The sequence below is a fragment of the Gallinula chloropus genome (assembly GCF_964237585.1).
Source record: "Gallinula chloropus genome assembly, chromosome: 3".
In the NCBI taxonomy this organism is placed as follows: Eukaryota; Metazoa; Chordata; class Aves; order Gruiformes; family Rallidae; genus Gallinula; species Gallinula chloropus.
In genome coordinates, this window is record NC_140087.1 from 102,761,406 (window position 1) to 102,778,568 (window position 17,163).

Consider the following 17,163-nt stretch of genomic DNA (forward strand, 5'->3'; position numbering starts at 1 on the left):
CATCTAATGGTTCATAAAGTAGCCATGGAATAGGATGTCAGAGGTGATTTTTGTTGACTTCAGGAAAGATAAAAGCAAAAGTGAAGTTTAATAAAGGTTTGATAAATAACGTGCTTGAGAAAAGTTTAACACATCTTGGCATGCATCAACTATTTTCTGTCAACCATTCATTGTGGTGGGACTGCCTCAAATCTATCAGTAGTTGTGGTCCAAATAGTCCACAGTTCCCATGTATATAAGAACAGGAGCTCATTCACTATTTTCTATTTTCTTTATAGTTTTTCTTATATTTATTTACTTATAATTCTTACCAATGAGAAAATTGGAATCCTATTGAAGCATCAGTAGAGATTCTATTAGCAGGTCACCTGCTACCAGGAAGTGAAATTCCCGTATATTCTTTTCTTGATCTATGCCAGATTTGTTACCTTTTCCTGAAAGTGACCTGAAAAGCATTATTTTTTTCTAGCGGGACAGTATGCCACTTTTAACTTAGGGCAACTAGTCTCCTAAATCAGTTGACAGCTCCTCTCCCTGACTTTCTGTTAAAGTATCACAGGTGATTAATAATAAATTGTCCAGAAAAGTTTTAGATTCTTCCACAGTCATTGAACTCTTAATTCCATTTTATTTAGTCTCTCGTTACTTCCTCCACCAGTTCCTTCCTTTCTACTTCATCTGACCAGTTCATGAGGTCTGACACTTCCCAGTCCATCACAGGCCTCCAGTCATCCATCTGAACAGATCTCCGTGTACATATTTAGACATCAACTCATCATCAACTTATCAGTGTTCTTAAATTCACAGGATAAGTGGAAGAAGATAGAACATTTAAACTTCTAAGTTCATTGTAACCCTGACAGATTGAAGCCGTTTCACTCCTGTTCTGTTCACTGTATGCATTAGATGGAGCAATTCCAAGGGGTTTGAATTCTTGGAGAGTTCGTGGGAAAAAAAAGAACTTCTGATAATGCACTGGGGCCACCAGAGAAGGAGTTAATTTTCTCCATAATAGCTGATATAGTGCTGTGTTTTGTTTTATGACTAAAATAATGTTAACAACACATTTGTTTTGGTTGCTGCTGAGAAAAACATCAAGGCTTTTTCCTGCTCTGCTCCCACTGTAGGCTGGGGATGGGCAAGAAGTTGGGAGGGAACACAACCTGGGCCACTGACCCAAGTTGACCAAAGGGATATATCATGCCATGTCACATCATGTTCAGCAATAAAAACTGAAAAGATGAAGTTTGGGGGGCTCTAGTCATTGCTTGTAGACCTAGTGGTCATCATTCTGCTTGTGAGAGATGGTGAGTGTTTGCCTTTGCATCTCTTGTTTTGTTGTGGGTTGGTTTGTAGGCTGGTTTGTTTTCTTTTTTCTTCCCTTTACTTATTAAACTTTATCTAATCTTCATTGTAACCCACAAGTTTTCATGCTCCTCCTATTCTCTCTGCTGTCCCTCTGGAGAGGGGTGGTGTGGTGAGTGGCCACATGGATAGTTAGCTACTGGCCTAGGATCAATCCATCACAGAAATATTTTTTTTAATAAGGTTTGAGAAACTTAGTGCTTTGAGTTTTAGTCTTAGGGAGACATATTCTCTTATGATGCATCTTGCTCCCATATATATTTAGTATACACAGCAGTCCTTTATTATTCCATTGTTCTTACTAAGGGTGTGTAGTTTTGCCTGAGGGATACCAGACTGCTCTTATTCTAGTCTCTCCTCCTCTGAAACACATGTACATATTTTTACTATTATCCCACTTGTATTGTTTATTTTACAATTCCCCATGTTCATATAAGCATAAATTCCAACATTTGTCTTGAGTAATTGCTCTCTGAAATCCAGTGTCTGCTTTAAGCAATTTCAGGTATTAATGGTGGCAGTTTAGATAACAATCCTTCTTTCAAACATATCTGTACATCCCACTATCTTTGAAATTTCAGCCATCGGTCTAAAGTCATTTGAATGAATCTATGACAATTCCCCTGAATTGATATATTTATCATGGATCCTTCCCACCAATTTCCTAATAATTCTCTGATTATTTATTTGGAGCCTCTTTGTGTACATTGGTAGACAGCGTGCCTGCTTTCTCAGTATTAAATGAGTCCGTGAGTCTATATACCATCTGTGTAACTTTTTGTCTCTCTCATGTTCTTTGTCGTAACTTTGTTTTGTTGCAATGTTTCATTATATTTTATCCTCTTGAGACAGTTGGTCTTGAGAAGGTGGACTTGCAGGAGAACAGCCCAATTACTTTTTGTGTCTCTGCTGTTGAAGTATCAGCACTATTTTCTGTAGTGTCACATTCACAGCTCTGTGCCATCTCTTCAGCTAGATGGACTCTATGAAAGGTCTTTTCCCCTACTCTCTACCTGAATTAAATTTGGAGAGGTCTGTATCATCATTTCCATTGAAATTATATATATTCCTTTGGCTTTTTACATTGCTTTATAACTATGCAAAATGTTCTGCCTTGTGAAAGGATATTACAGCCTGGATGATTATTTTGCTGCTTGTCCACTTACAGGTGATACACACTCTGCTTTCTTCAATACTTCTTTTCCCTGATAGAAAACCAGCTTTTTCACCTGTGAAATTATTGCAGTTGGCTACAGCAGACTTAGCATACTTTTCTTTCTAAAATCAATCACAGACCGGTTGGTTTAATATTGTATATTCTTTGTGTATCTGTAAATCCAACTGCCCTTGCTTTTCTGATGTGGTGAGCTGCTGTCAGCTAGTGTGGATGGCCCTTCTGACCTTGTTCATTTTTCTTCTCTATCATATATTCAAGATTGTTTCGTATTTTTGGCTTTCTTTTTCTGGGGGTGTTAATAAGCTTCGATTTCCAAATAACCTTTGGAACAAGAAAAAGATTGTTGTAAGGTTGAACAGAGTCTGAAGGACATTTAAAAAAACCACAGAGTATGGCAGTGCATGGCACATCAGCATATTATTCAGTATTTTTGACCATTTTTCAGTTACAAACATTTTACATGGCTAGAGTTGTCCACTAGACTGTAGGACACTTTTGGAGTGGTTTAGATCAAATCTACACTAATATAATCAGATTCCTGTCTGGTTAGACTATTCAGTTTAAATTCCAGTGTACTTCACTTTAGTTTTCTAGTAACTTTGGCAAGAAAGGGCATCCTTGTGTCATGAGATGGACAGGAACACCTGTATCTGCTTGACTGCTATTCTTTTTTTTTTTAATTTTAAGATAAAGAGTTAACTCTGACTTTTCATTTTACTTTTTCCCGGAAAACTTAAGACTGGTTACTTAAAGACACAAGAGTATATTTTTCATGCATTTAAGATTCTGTCAGCACCATACATATCAACAGAATCAAGAGAGAACAGCGTAGATTTTTACCTTCCTTATACATGAAAAGAAATGGATGAAAATACTGCAGTGGGACTCTGAATATGTTTGTCCATATCACACAAAAAGAAAAAAAAATAATCCCCAGATTATTTTAAAGGAAACATAAGAAATGTAGTAGATGTCATTTTTCTTCTCAGTGGAATTGTATTAACTACTAAAATCACCTTTAATTAATGTATTTTGTAATGTTGATATGACTGGAGGCTACCTGAATCTTTCTCTGCAGAATGCTGTTTAGTCAGTTTGACTACTGATAAATTAACTAACTTTTTTATTCACTTGCCATTGTAATATAGCACCACTACTTCTATCATTCTACACTTCTTAACAATCCATCAATGTAATTTCTCTCTGTAAGAGGTAAGGTAATATATACAGTTAATATATACCATGCCCTGGGCTGCATCAAAAGAAGCATGACCATCATGTCAAGGGAGGTGATTCTATCCCTCTGTTCTGGTGACACCCCACCCGGAGTACTGCATCCATCTCTGGGGTCCTTAACGTAAGAAGGATGTGACCTCTTGGAGTGAATCAAGAGGAGGGCCACCAAGCTGATGAGAGCGCTGGAGCACCTCCCCTGTGAAGACAAGCTGTGAGAGATGTGGTTGTTCAGCCTGGATAAGAAAAGGGAGGGATAAGGGAGACCTTATTGCAGCCTTCCAGTACTTAAAGAGGCTTCCAGGAAATATGGAGAGGAACTTTTTATCAGGGAATATAGTGATGAGACAAGGGGTAACGAGTCTAAACTAAAAAAGGGGAGATTCAGAATAGATATTAGAGAAAATGTCTTCGAGGATGGTCAGACACGACAGTTTCCCCAGAAAAGCTGTGGCCATCCCTTCCCTGGCAGTGTTCAAGGACAGGTTGGATGGAGCTTTAGGCAACCTGGGCTAGTGGAGGGTGTTCCTGCCCATGGCAGGTGTATGGAACTCGATCTTCGAAGTTCCTTCCAAACCAAGCCAGTCTGTGATTCTATGAAATATTTTTCATCTCTACAGCAGATACTGACAGTGCTATGTATTCTTTTTCCTTGCGGTATTGATTCAAGCTTTTACTGACGATACAATAGCTTTAACCTCTTGAACATTATGAGTTTAGAGACTGAAAAAAGTTGCATTTTTGGATGAAAATTTAGTTGCTGAAATGTGTATATTCAAAGTAAGTCAGACCCAGTAGCTATGAGCACATGTAGCTATGATCCCAATTACAAATTAACTTAATTAGATTTAGGTGTTATTTTCTATTTCTTGGTGTTCTGGCCATTGAAGTTACTGCAGAGCATTGTCTAATTATTTTTTTTTCTTTTTTTCGGGGATGGGGTGTTAATTGGTTCACTGGTTTCTTAGAATCTTTCTGAAGGATTCAGATTCCCTTTTTAATGTTTCAATGAGCTACCAAAATACCTTTAACTAGATAAATAAATTTGGAGTTAAGAAATGGAATAAACAATTTTGAAAAAGGTATTAGAATTGTCTCTGCGTTACAAAACCTGAGTAAGCATTTGCTCACAGTTTTCAGTAACAATTGTGTTGAACATGAGGATAAGGGGAGCAAGAATGTACCTGAAAGTTATCACAATCAAACAAAAATGGGGCGATAGGCTGTCAGACAGTGGCAGAGAGATTGACTTCTAATCAAAGGTAACATGAAAAAGATAGTTTAGGTTTGAAGGGATATTATTAATAGTGTGCCTTAAAGGCTGTTTGACTGGTGGTGCAGAAAAAATTGTACTAGTTGAAAGCATCAGTACAGAAGAGGAGCACAATATATTAGGAAAAGATGGAACTACTGGAAATGGGATGCAACATAATAGTTGAAAGTGCAGGGAAGTGATATTAAGGATAGTTATGACAGCCAAAAAAATCTATGAAATGAGAGCCTGGTGAAATTCTTTGGTAGATGGCAGCAGAGGAAGGCAAAGACTGGGACCTAGTTTGGCAAAGAGTAGATCTGAAAAACCTCTGCCCTGCAGACTTACAAAGGAGAAGTAGATATTTTTATAGTATAACAGGAGAAACACCTTCCAGTAGTAAGAAGCATTAAAACCAATATACAAACACTACTGAAGCCCCATCTAGAATCTATGTAAAATTCTGGATATTAATTATAACATTAAAATTTTCTATTGGAAATATTCTGGTTTTTTTCCAAAGGTATTGTACTGTCATTTAGTGTTCCTTTAGCTGTGGTATATTAGGATTTGACAGCTAGGTTCTCCTTTGTTCTTAAAGAATTTTAACTTTTTTTTCCATTCTGCATAGAAATGGAAAGTGACGTTTCAGTGGCTTTTAGACCTGGTAGTCTAGTAAAGCTGATATGGGTCACTGTGGGCACTGTTTCACAGTTTATACCATGCCCATTGATTTCGTGACTGTAGTTGCAAAGTACTAAAACCTACTTGGCATCTGCCTGTATGGGAGTCCATTCTGTAACCTTTATTCTGAATTTGTTGATCTTTGGAGCACTCCAGCAAGCACCTTATTATGCCTATAGGAGTATGAGCCATGGGATAATTGGATTTTATTACATTGTTCAGGTGATACGTAAAAAGAATAAGAGAGTGTAAGAATGAGATCAGTGGATATTTATTTTTTTAAAAATTGTGCTATGTGCAGATTTTTTAAGGACTACCTGAAGACTGCTATGTGTATTTTTCTTTAAAGCCATCATTAAAATAAGTGTTTCCAGTACATTTGTCACAATTCTGCTCAAACAACAAGAAATTCTGGAAATCAATTGCAAGGGATCAGGTAAATGCAGGCTGCAGAATAAGATCCGCTCAACAGACTGTAAACAGAAAGATACCCAAGAAGCATCTAGGCATTCTTCACAATTGTAGCCACTTACCCTCAGCTAGAATGAGATGCTAAATCAAAAAAAAACCAGAAGTATAGGCAGGAAGAAGATGCTAGACAGAAGATACGCCACATAGAGTAAAAGATGAGCACTGAATATTGATTCTTAAAGATTGGGGCTGCTTTAGTGCCTGCTCCTTATGTGAGAAGCGACATAAAATGTTTTGGCCAGAAATGAGACATACTCTTGGATTCAGTGTACTTGCAATCTAAAAGTGCATCAAAAATTAGTGACATGAAAACTAAGGATTTTTTTTTTTCTTTGCACTCTAGGGAAATATATTCTTAATGCTTAAATATGTCCCTTTAATTCTATTCAGGAACTCAAAGCCTACATGTGGAGAGTGAGCTAGTTTATTTTTTTAATTTTCATCCTCATGATAGCTTCTGGTTTTAAAATCTGTACTGCAAGTAGGTGCACAAGTTAAAATGAAGTACTTTTGTTCTTCTCAGGATGCATGTACTCAGGAACCATTTCCTCAAAGATGTTGTGTTACTCTGGAAAATTGATGTGATGCCTCTTGACTCTTGTTTTTTCTGGTAAATAGCATCCCTTTGAAGACAAACTGGTTGATAACACCATGGCATGTTGCCAGTGAGCAGAAGAAAATGCAAAGTAAATCCTGTCCCCCAAAAAAGATAAACAGGTTGTTAGTCTCAGGGAATTGTTCATGTTAATGTTGCCACTGAATTGAAGGAATTACTATTTTTTGTTTGTTTATGCAAAAATTGAGAGTTACTTTATCTTCTGCTTACTGACAACATACTAAATTCTAATCCAACAGGATTAGCTCAGCATGAGTCTACCCCCAAATGTCTTCAGTAAATGCCTGAGAATAAATAGCCTTGAGTTTCTGCAGCAGACCTGCTTGCTTCCCACTAAGTTCTGACACCAAAAAAAAAACCAAATTCTGCAGTAAGCTAAATATGTTGAAGTCTGAGATGCTCGTTACTTAGCTTTATTGCTATTATTTTACAAAATAACTATTTGTTCAAGAAATACATATTTTCAGAGGAATCTTATAAAAAAACCACAACATATTTGCATTGGGGGTTATTGCTGTTATTATTGTTGTTGTTGTTGTTTTAAGTATGATTAAGCTATATTGCTCTTCTGAAAGGAAAGGATATTCAGATTTCAAAGAAATCTACCCCATTGGTAAGTGTCAGTCAAGCACATGAACATATATTTTTCCCTAACAACTATGTCTGAATAAATTGGATATTTAAATGATGTGGAGAATTACTTGAAAAAGTAATCTTTGCATATAATTTAAACATAATGACACTGATGATCTCTGTAGACAAGACAGACATTTGTTGCTGTGAGCTCTAGACTCTCCTCATGCCAAAAGACATAAAGCTTGAATCTGAACCTGAACTGGCAGTGCTGTGTCAGGCAGTCCAATAATTATTATCCCAATGCAGTTTTGCATCTCAAGTATATTAAAAAAATTCCTCGAGATAGTTATATATTATACTGAAAATTGAAGTCACTGACACATAAATCAGCTCTAAAGAAATCATTAAGATAAATCCAGTTGAGTGATTTATTATCCAAAAAACTCTACCTCTCCCACGTACTTCCATTGCTTAAGGAACAATTAGAAAATAACATGCATCTTTATTATCTTCATGATTAAAGTAAATTGTAAATACTTGCATTAAGACTTTTTGAAAATACAGCTGAAAGGTTTTTAACTTTGATAACAACTGTTTTGCCAAGGCATTCAATAAGATGGTGAAACTGATGCGTTTGATTTGCTAATTTGTATTTAGTAATATTTTCCTGTACTTCCTGAGTATAATTAACATGTGACTTATGCTCTGAATCTGCATGTCAGTAAATTAAGGCAAAACGACATTCCACCTAAATGTTGTGAGAACATTAATATGCTTAAAATCTTTGTGGGATTGGAGTTTAATGGATGAGATTCAACACATCTGACTGTAGACATCTAATAGTAATTCACCTATGAATTTGCTAAAACCCTGCACTCACTTTGGAGTCAGTGGAGAGAAATAAGCATCTCCAGAGACTGATCCAGCTGCCTGTCTTCTGATCTTCCTTATGACAAAACAAAGTAGTTCCAGAGTTTAGCATGACTCACTTATAGAATCATTGATTTATTCAGGCTGTAAGAGATCTGGGAAGTCACCCAGTCCAGCTCCCTGCTCAAAGCATGTATTATAGAAATGTGTTGCTCAAGGCCATCTCATGTCAATTCCTGAACACTTGTCGGGATAGAGATTCCACAGTCTTGCTGGGAAACCGGTGCCAGTAGTTTATCATCTTCATGAGGAAAACTCCAAAACAAAAATCCAATGCTGAATTGAAACGTGCCGTGTTCTAGCTTGTGTCTGCTGCCCGTCATCAATATGCTTAGGCTACAGAATTGTATATGCTTGGATACAAATACTTTTTAGCTACATAGTTTCTGCTAATAGTCCAATTGTGTAAGCAAATTTGAACATCTTGTGGAATATGAGGCTATTTGTCATTTGCAATGCAAACACAGAATTTCAAAGACATTAAGAAATTCAGATAATTCTATTTTGGGGAATTTCCTATAGTCCACTAAAATTCAGAGTAAAAAGAAATACTAGCAAGAAGGCCATAAAGTATTATAAAAAAGCCACCAGAAAATGCTGTAAGAAAAGTAATGAAAATTCAAGTCAGACATCAAAAAATCAAACAGGATGGAAGACTTATTTAGGACCTGAGAAGACGCAAAGCTGATCAAATCTGTCTGTATTTGTATGGTAGTAAACTTCAGATAAAGCAGCTGCTGTCAGACAAGCATCTAGGTTTTTATTAAAAATACAATACAAAATTGTAATAAGTCTAATAGAAAGATGGTTTCACATTCCACAAAGACAGAAAATCTTAAAATATATTTTGCTGAAATTCTTAGCCTCCAATAAAATAAAAATGGAGCTATTCCTGTTTCAGCTGTCACCAAAAATACATTTCCTCAAAAAGTCTTTGGATTTTAAACTTCTACACTAGCTAACTGTTTATAAGGCAAAATATTCTTCTTTAATATTCATTTATATTAATTGTTTAGAAGTGTTATTTTGTGGTGATTTGATAACTTCGTAGCATCTTGAGACCTCTCAAGCTTAACTATTTGGTATAAACCAGAAAGCTCATCCTTGTTAGCTAACAGGAAGAGGTGCTTAGTTGTGCCTCTTGATTTTTTTCTTTTCTGTTTCAAAGAAATGGAGGCAGGCATGGTATTAAAGCCTCTAGAATTTATTTTCTCCTTTTATTTTCAGTTTGGATATTTGCTTTGATTTGTAGCCTTAAATACACTATGCTTTTCAGACCACCATCTGATATGTGTAACAATATATTATGGGATCTGTAGAGGGAAACTTTTGTAACTGATAACAAGAAATAATCATGGAAAACTTGGGTAAGGTTGAGAAGAAAATCATTGTATTACTAGCTTAGACTTTGTGACTGGTATCTGTAAACTGAAGAACCCTGGCTCTTTTCCTATTTCACCTGGTGCACTGAACTGCTTTCTGGTAAAACTAGCCTTCTGCTCGAGTCAGCACAGTGGGGACAGTGGTGTCCCAAAGGTCTTAGTCACCTGTGCCAGGCAGTGTGACCAGCTCCATCACATCAGAAGCCTTGAACCAGCCAGGGCGTGAGAGGAAGGATGTTCTGTGGTCAGTCTTCAGGGGCCAGGGAACAGCTCTGCAGGAAAGGGCTGGGGCAGCTTGGCGGACACCACTTCGATTGAGCGTTATGTGCTTTCAGTGATGCAGCATAACCACACACGGGGCTGCGTGAGTAATAACAGAGTCAGCAGATCAAGGGAATGCTTCACATTCCTGAGACCACATCTGAAATACTGTGTCCAGTTTTGGTCTTCCTGTGGAAAAAAGATTTGTGTGTTAAACCATAGATTTGTGTGTTAAACCAAGACTAGAGGACTTGCAGGATTCCTCACAGCCTGTCTGATTCTGTGCCGATATCCCGTCAGTGAAAAGTTTGGATCTCTGGATGCATTTGTTTGAGTCTTGCTAATTGTCTTTTATCACTGATCACCATATTTTAATAAGATAAAAGGGAACAGGAGCTTTAGTGCTTAGTTTTAACACACACTATTGCAATCATAATATTTCAAATTATAAAATATTGGATATTTTTTATAATATAACTTGGTTTTTAATCTCAATTGCCTGTGTTGGTGGCATTAATCGTTAACTCAGGAGTTCATTTCGGTGATCTTTCGTCAGCCACTTGCATAAATTTGTGCCATTTAGATAAAGGAATTGCACTGCATGACTCTATGAATCTGTGATAGCTGAGTTAGTGTCCAGGCTCCCTGTGAGTTCAGTGGAGAGCACGTACTATTTCTTGTCTCTCTTAAATGCCCCAGATTGTCCTCACTGCCTGTGTAAGGATTCTAGCATTTTAGCTTTGAAATTTGAATTTGATATCCAAAGTATGCATTGTGAATGGTTTCTCTTTACAGTACAAGATTAAGTCTGTTTCCATGCCCCACTGTACATCAATTGCATAGGGGATGACAGATCTTCACTGTCTCAGTGGGACATTGAAGAGATCATACTGTAAGTCATTCCATTACAGCACTGTTGGGATCTTTGTCAGAGTCTTAGGTAAAAGGAACAGTATGCCTGAGAGGTGATTATTTCCCCCATTTTACTTGAAGACAGTAAAAGTATTTGTTTTGACTTTTTCTTTCTTTCTGAAGAGGTGAAACAGATTTACTGAAATGAAAGTGACACTGAATTATGCCACTGCCATCAGGTTTTCGTAGTAGCCATGATAATTCAACCATGAATCAAAAACAGGGGAATCAGTCAATATATTTTTAAATCTTCAAACCAAGAACGTTATTTTAGTGAGCAGTGAACATAATGCTTTACAGCTCCTCTTAACAGTTAAGCATATATCAGTTAATGTATTTTGTCTTTTTCATTTTGTGTGATGGATATTTTATATGACCTTTTTAGCAACCTTACAAAGCCCAGTATTGATGTTCACCGTCAAATTCCTTTCAAATGACAAATTTTAGTTTAATAACTTTTACAGTAAGTGGTGAATGAATAGCTGCCTGTTACACTCTACGTGTTATTCTGAATGCTCATGTTGACATACACCATAAATTAAGCAGTAATGGCCTTTACTTTAGATCAGAGAATCCCAGGAAAGCCCAGCAACTTCACAGAGCAGTATTCTTTGTTTAGCAGTTTGCTTTTTAGATCAGTACCAAGAAAAAGTATTATAGTGTGTAAGTATATATATATATATATATATATAATTTGTAAACGTGGATGTTAGCAATGATATTCTCTATATTATATAGAAAACAAACATATGCACAATTATAATTGTCTTTCACAATACTGTGGGACTAAAATCTAATTTTAGTGACACTCATGGGCACTTAAATAATCTCTGCAGCTTTCTGAAGTTTAGTTGCTGAAACTATTGCATGCCACATGTTTCAGACAAAGAACAGTGTATGCCACTACTTAATGAAGTTTTGTTGTTCCTATTGAAAAATCTCATAGTGATGGCTTGGGGGGGGCTTTCTGAGGTACATACACGGTACCTAACTCGCTGCAGATAGTGAGAAAAGCATCGGCATTTGCAGAATAAAGTTGCTGTAAGCACATTAAAAATCTCTAACGAGTAAAATGCAATTGCACAGTAGTGTCTGTCAATGCTGCTTTGAGAAAGGGCCTTGTATTCAAAAATTACCTGAAAAAACTTTTAATACATTTTTTTACTTCCTATGTCATAAAAGAGCTTAAAGGAAACATTGCTTAGAATGTTGTGTAGAAAAATATAGGAATCCAAGAAATTAAAGCTAGGGAAGGCAGTTTTTTGCAAATTAATACATTTCTAGTAAATCAAACCAAAATGGAATAAAGAAAATAGTCATTTTGGTTTAAAATAAAAAAAAATTGTTTCTTTAAAAAGCTCTAATGCATTTTTCCTGAATACACTACCTTAATTTCAGTAGCTATGAACATAATATGTATTCTTAAGGGAGGTAAATGACCAGCACAGAAAAATATGCTGGTAGAGAAGGTACTTATTGTGTGTGTTGCTCCTGGTACTGCCCATTATTATCATCCTTTTTGTTGCCTTTCTTTTAATTTGTGAAGTTAAGACTCAGAACTTGTCGAAAGCTGTAAAAATCACTTGAACACTGAGAAATATTGGGCAGTTTCAGAAAATTGACCTATCTTCCTTTACGGATATATTTCTTCTTACTGCAGATCTAATGCATTTGAAGTGCTGGCACTCGATGGAGTTAGTACTGGGATACTTCAGTTTTATACAGCCCAGGAGAGTGCTGACTGGCTGAGAGCAATATCAACTAACATCAGTGATTTGACACTTCAAAATGTATGTTACTTTCTGCATATTTTCTTGTCTGTGCTATTGTAAAATTATTTCTAATTTTCCCAGGGTACAAAATAATTCACACTTAAGATACAATATATAAAACGCATGTGTAGGGGAGGGAAAGGAGAAAGGAAAGGGCAGGCAGGTTGTCTGGTCGATCGAAAGTAGCAAGTTTTCAGGACTTGCATTGTTATTACAGAACAGAGACTAGTGAAAATTCAGATTGCATTTATTATTTTAAAGACTTTTTAAGAGAAAATATTTCTAATTTCTGGTCATTTCACAGAACTTTAAATATAACCAAATAATTCATTTTTACATTCTTTTGAAATAAAAAATGTGCTTGAAATTAGTATTTGTTGATTTTGAAGTAGTGATGTAGAAACCCTGTACCTAGTTTAGTCTGACTTACAGAGGCTTACTGGGAGACAGTATTTTTACCTCTCTGAGTTCTCTAGGAATTTATTTATTTATGGACATATTATTCCATCTTTGTGCCTAGAAATATAAAGGACAACGGCACTTACACTGTTTTAAATTATTCCTGTAAATTCATACATAGCATTTAGTATTGCAAGCAGAAGTAGTCCCTGGAGAAACAAAAGCATATTATTTAGACAGCACATTATTATTTCAAGAAAGAACAACTGAAAACTATTGAAGATTCTGGAATGAATCATAAAGTTAAACAGGGAACTTGATGATGTACAATACTGAAAATATCTCAGCCTTTTTGAAATGGTAGAAATCAATGGTGAAAATTTAAGAGCACAGCTGTCCCTGGACGAAATGCCTGTGCAGGTTTTTAATATTTCTTTTTGGTTTTTTTCTTTATATGTATTCAGGCTGTAACTTCTCTTATAAGTTATGATTTAGTAGCATGCCTTTAATTTATGCTTTGTTCTCTAGGTTAGCTGTTGCTTAGTTCTTCGGATTATATTATGTAGAATCTGTTTTGGGTTTCAACATAAATTTTTTGGTCAAAACATTATAATTTTAATTTGTTTTTCTGCTCTTCAGAAGTTACTTGGAATCACATTTAGTCATAGTAGTTAATTTGTTATGGTAAGACCTTTTTAAATATTCAATTGCTTAAGCAATGTCTTTGACAAAATCAAACATTTTTGCTTACGATCCATTCTTTATGAATATTCTCTGTTCTTGATTTAGTGATTTACATGATTTACAGGAAATCACTATTTGATAATCATAAGCAAAAGATGTAAATTATCCATGAAATGCCATAACTCCTTCTATGTGAATAGCAAAATTAAGTATTTTTAGAGCAATTCTAGTTCGTAGTTTCTAAGCCCAATTCTTTTGCTTTCTAAAGAAATCCACTGAATAAAAAACACTCCAAGACAATAAAATAATAAGACAATAAAAAGTGTTGACAAATGCAAGCAGTTTTTTATTAGTCATAGGGTTCTATCCTTTTTTTTTCAAATGCTCTGTGTGTAGTAGCATATGTCCTGCCAGAATATATTCGCTGTGTCGTGACCTGTCTGCAGCAATATTTTTTATATGCTGAGTATTTGCATTGGTCTTCTCCCTTACCTATCACAGCAGTGACTTCTGTAAACAAAGCAGTCCATCTGATGTTCAGATAACTGAGTAAACATTTTCCTTGGGCTTCAGCACATATGCAGCCTGTGGTACAACTGGAAAGGTCTGGCCAGAGCATTATTTTAATTACTGATCATCAGAACAGGAAATTAAATAGGCAGTCAGAGTCCCTTTTATTGCAAACAATTTTTTAAGAGGTGGACTGCGAGGCTGGAGTGCAACTAAAGTGAACAGCAAAAGAAGTCTGGAGAGTCTCCCTGTCCCTGAGCAGCCAGAGGACACAGACTGTTGGGCACCCACAGTGCTTGAGGCAAGGCCTTTGATTACGCACCTTGAAGATCCATCTTGAATGCTTTTTATTACCTTAATGTGATCATTTCACAAAATTACTCTTTTCTTATCATCCTTTTGAAATTGACATCAGGGAATGGATTTGTAATTTCTCTGGGCTTTTTCTGTAGCGTCTCCCCCATTCTCCAGAAATACCTGAAGATAATCACTACTTGGTCAAAGATTATTTCAGATAATCCGTTACCTACTTGTGGGTTAATTTCTTGAGTTCTTGCTGACTCTTAAGTTTGATTGCTTCTTCAAATACTTAAATATTAATTTCTTACTCTGCCCTGCACCATCATCTTTGTACGTAAATTTATTGCTAGATATGTGGTCACGAGGGATCTTCTTGCTAATACTGTTGTCATAAAGAATGGCAGCATTCTTGCCTGACCTATTACAAAGTATGTAAGTAGTGCTTTCCATTGTCACTTCTTACCTCCAGACATTTCTAGATTTTGTTTGTGGGGATAATTGTTTCTTGACTTTAGCAACTCTCTCTGCACCTTTGACATTCTTAATTCATCTGTGCCTGCTCATGATACTCTTGGAGATGTACTTTGTCATATAGTTTTGAATGCCATTTTGAATAATTTCTTTTAGAATTTTAGTTCTTAAAGAGCTCCTGATACAGATTTTTTTCTTACAGTGCACCCTATCTTCCATGTATCACTTTACCTTAATATAGTTTATTTTGCTATTTTACAGTCTCATTAAGCAACTGGCAGCTCTTTGTCAGGTCTCCTGGTGATGCCAAAAAACAATCCTAATGTAGGCAGTACAAAAATAGCTCTGCCACAATGTGACACTTCTGCTACTGTCAGACTATTCTTTTGAAGTACTGAAACATCTGACTTCTATGCAAAAGCAAGATCTCTGGGGATCAAGTGTGAAGGTGGAGTCATCTTTCAATAGTGAAGATGTGAGAAGTCATCACTGCATAAGGATGCTACCCCTGGATGTTAGCATATCTAGAAAGTGTACTTGGTAGATGAGAAATAACAATTCTGGTACTAGACAAGAGAATGTTTTCTTATAAGACAGAGGAGCACAGGGAAGATTGCAACATGGAGAAAGGAGTAAGGATATCTTCAGCTGTCCTTACTGATACAAGCTGTGTATGTTTAGCTTGGAAAAATCTCCTAGTAACTGTCAGGTTTACAAGCAGTTTGGTTTAACTTTTTTTTTTTTTTTTCAAAGGACCTTTGCCCCAAATTATTCATCACTCTTTTCATATTCTTGTTTTTCACATTCTTTTCTACCAGTGTTAATCATTCCTGCCATCTTCCTATGTGATCCAATTCCCAGTCATCTCAATGTTCTCAAAACTCTTCCACATTTACCTTTGGAAGAAACAGAGGTGAATCAGCACCTCTTTTCTCTGAGGAGATACAGTTGAAGAAACTGAGGAGAGAGTGAATAGAAACTGCCAGCAAATCTGCCATGATGAACATGCAGCACGGGAAACCAGTTGATCTGCATGTGCTTCTCATTGCTCCTGTTCTTAATTTGTTCAGCTAGAGGTTTCTTTGCAGGCTGAAGTGGCAAAGTTGTGCTGGAGGTGTTTTTTTTAGGAGAGAGTTCTTTGGAATCATATATATTTCTGTCTTTTGGACCATTCAGATAGCCAGCAATTAAATATGGGCAGCTTTTCTCATGGATCTTAACTATTTTCTTTGAAACATGACACTAAGCATTAATGTAGTCATAATCAGTAGAAGCACCTAAAGGTAATGTTGCCAGTTCATTTACATTATAAAGATTTGTTTCTTATATTTATAACTTCCTTAGGGTTGTTTGGATCTGGGTTTTTTCTCAATATATTCTAATGGTGTTATTTAAAAAAAAACCCAAAACTATTCACAAACAAGTAGAAAATGAGCAGATCATAAGCAGGTAAGAGAACAAGTTAAGATACAGCTGTTCCACTTCAAATGTTGTTTGTGTTATTTATAAATCATTTCAGCAGTTTCACTCGAGGATGGTAGAACCTTAAAATTTGGCTTCAAAACAAGGTTGTTAATCTAGATCACATTTAATGCCCTTGACAAGTTTTTAAATTGTGTATGTTATAGTGTGTAAACCTTTTCTTTTATGCCTTTATGTACGTGTGTGTGTAGGTGGTACTCCATATTGCAGTGGAGTGAAATTTCTGTTTCAGTAGGGAGACACTTAGGAGATAGGAACTTTGAACATTTTACAAAGAGGATTGAGCAGGTCTGCCTTGCTTTGCACAGTAGAATATGAGGTGCATGTAGACAGAAACAGAATCCTTGTGTAGAGGAACCAGTATACAAATATGACTAAATGATTATACAAATTATTCTATTCCCAGGGTCAAACCACCTGATATTTCTTTACTGCTGCTTTTTTTCATTTGTTTGTATTTAAACTCAAAAATTTCCACCTGAAAGTGCCACAGTTCAAAGTGTTGAGGTTGTAAAGGGAAGTCGGCAAGGGTAGGAATCATTCCACCCAAGTTTAGCCAAGCAACAGGTAATCACATAGGACACTCTTATAGACAGGGGAAAAAGTTGGTGCCTGTCAAGATCCTTCTCTAGGCTGTCTGGAAGGAGAATACAGGTATATTAGATGTATAACTCTTTAATTTCTTG

At 36.1% G+C, this 17,163-nt stretch overlaps 1 protein-coding gene across 1 annotated transcript in view; it reads left to right on the forward strand.

Annotated features, from left to right (window-relative positions):
* Positions 1 to 17,163, forward strand: part of SNTG2 (syntrophin gamma 2) — a gene marked incomplete at both ends in the record, with an annotated part of 269,535 nt that overhangs the window by 198,189 nt on the left and 54,183 nt on the right. The window contains one exon of the mRNA XM_084261688.1: positions 12,520 to 12,649. Coding sequence (XP_084117814.1) covers positions 12,520 to 12,649 — 130 coding nt within the window. The remainder of the gene's footprint in view (positions 1 to 12,519; positions 12,650 to 17,163) is intronic.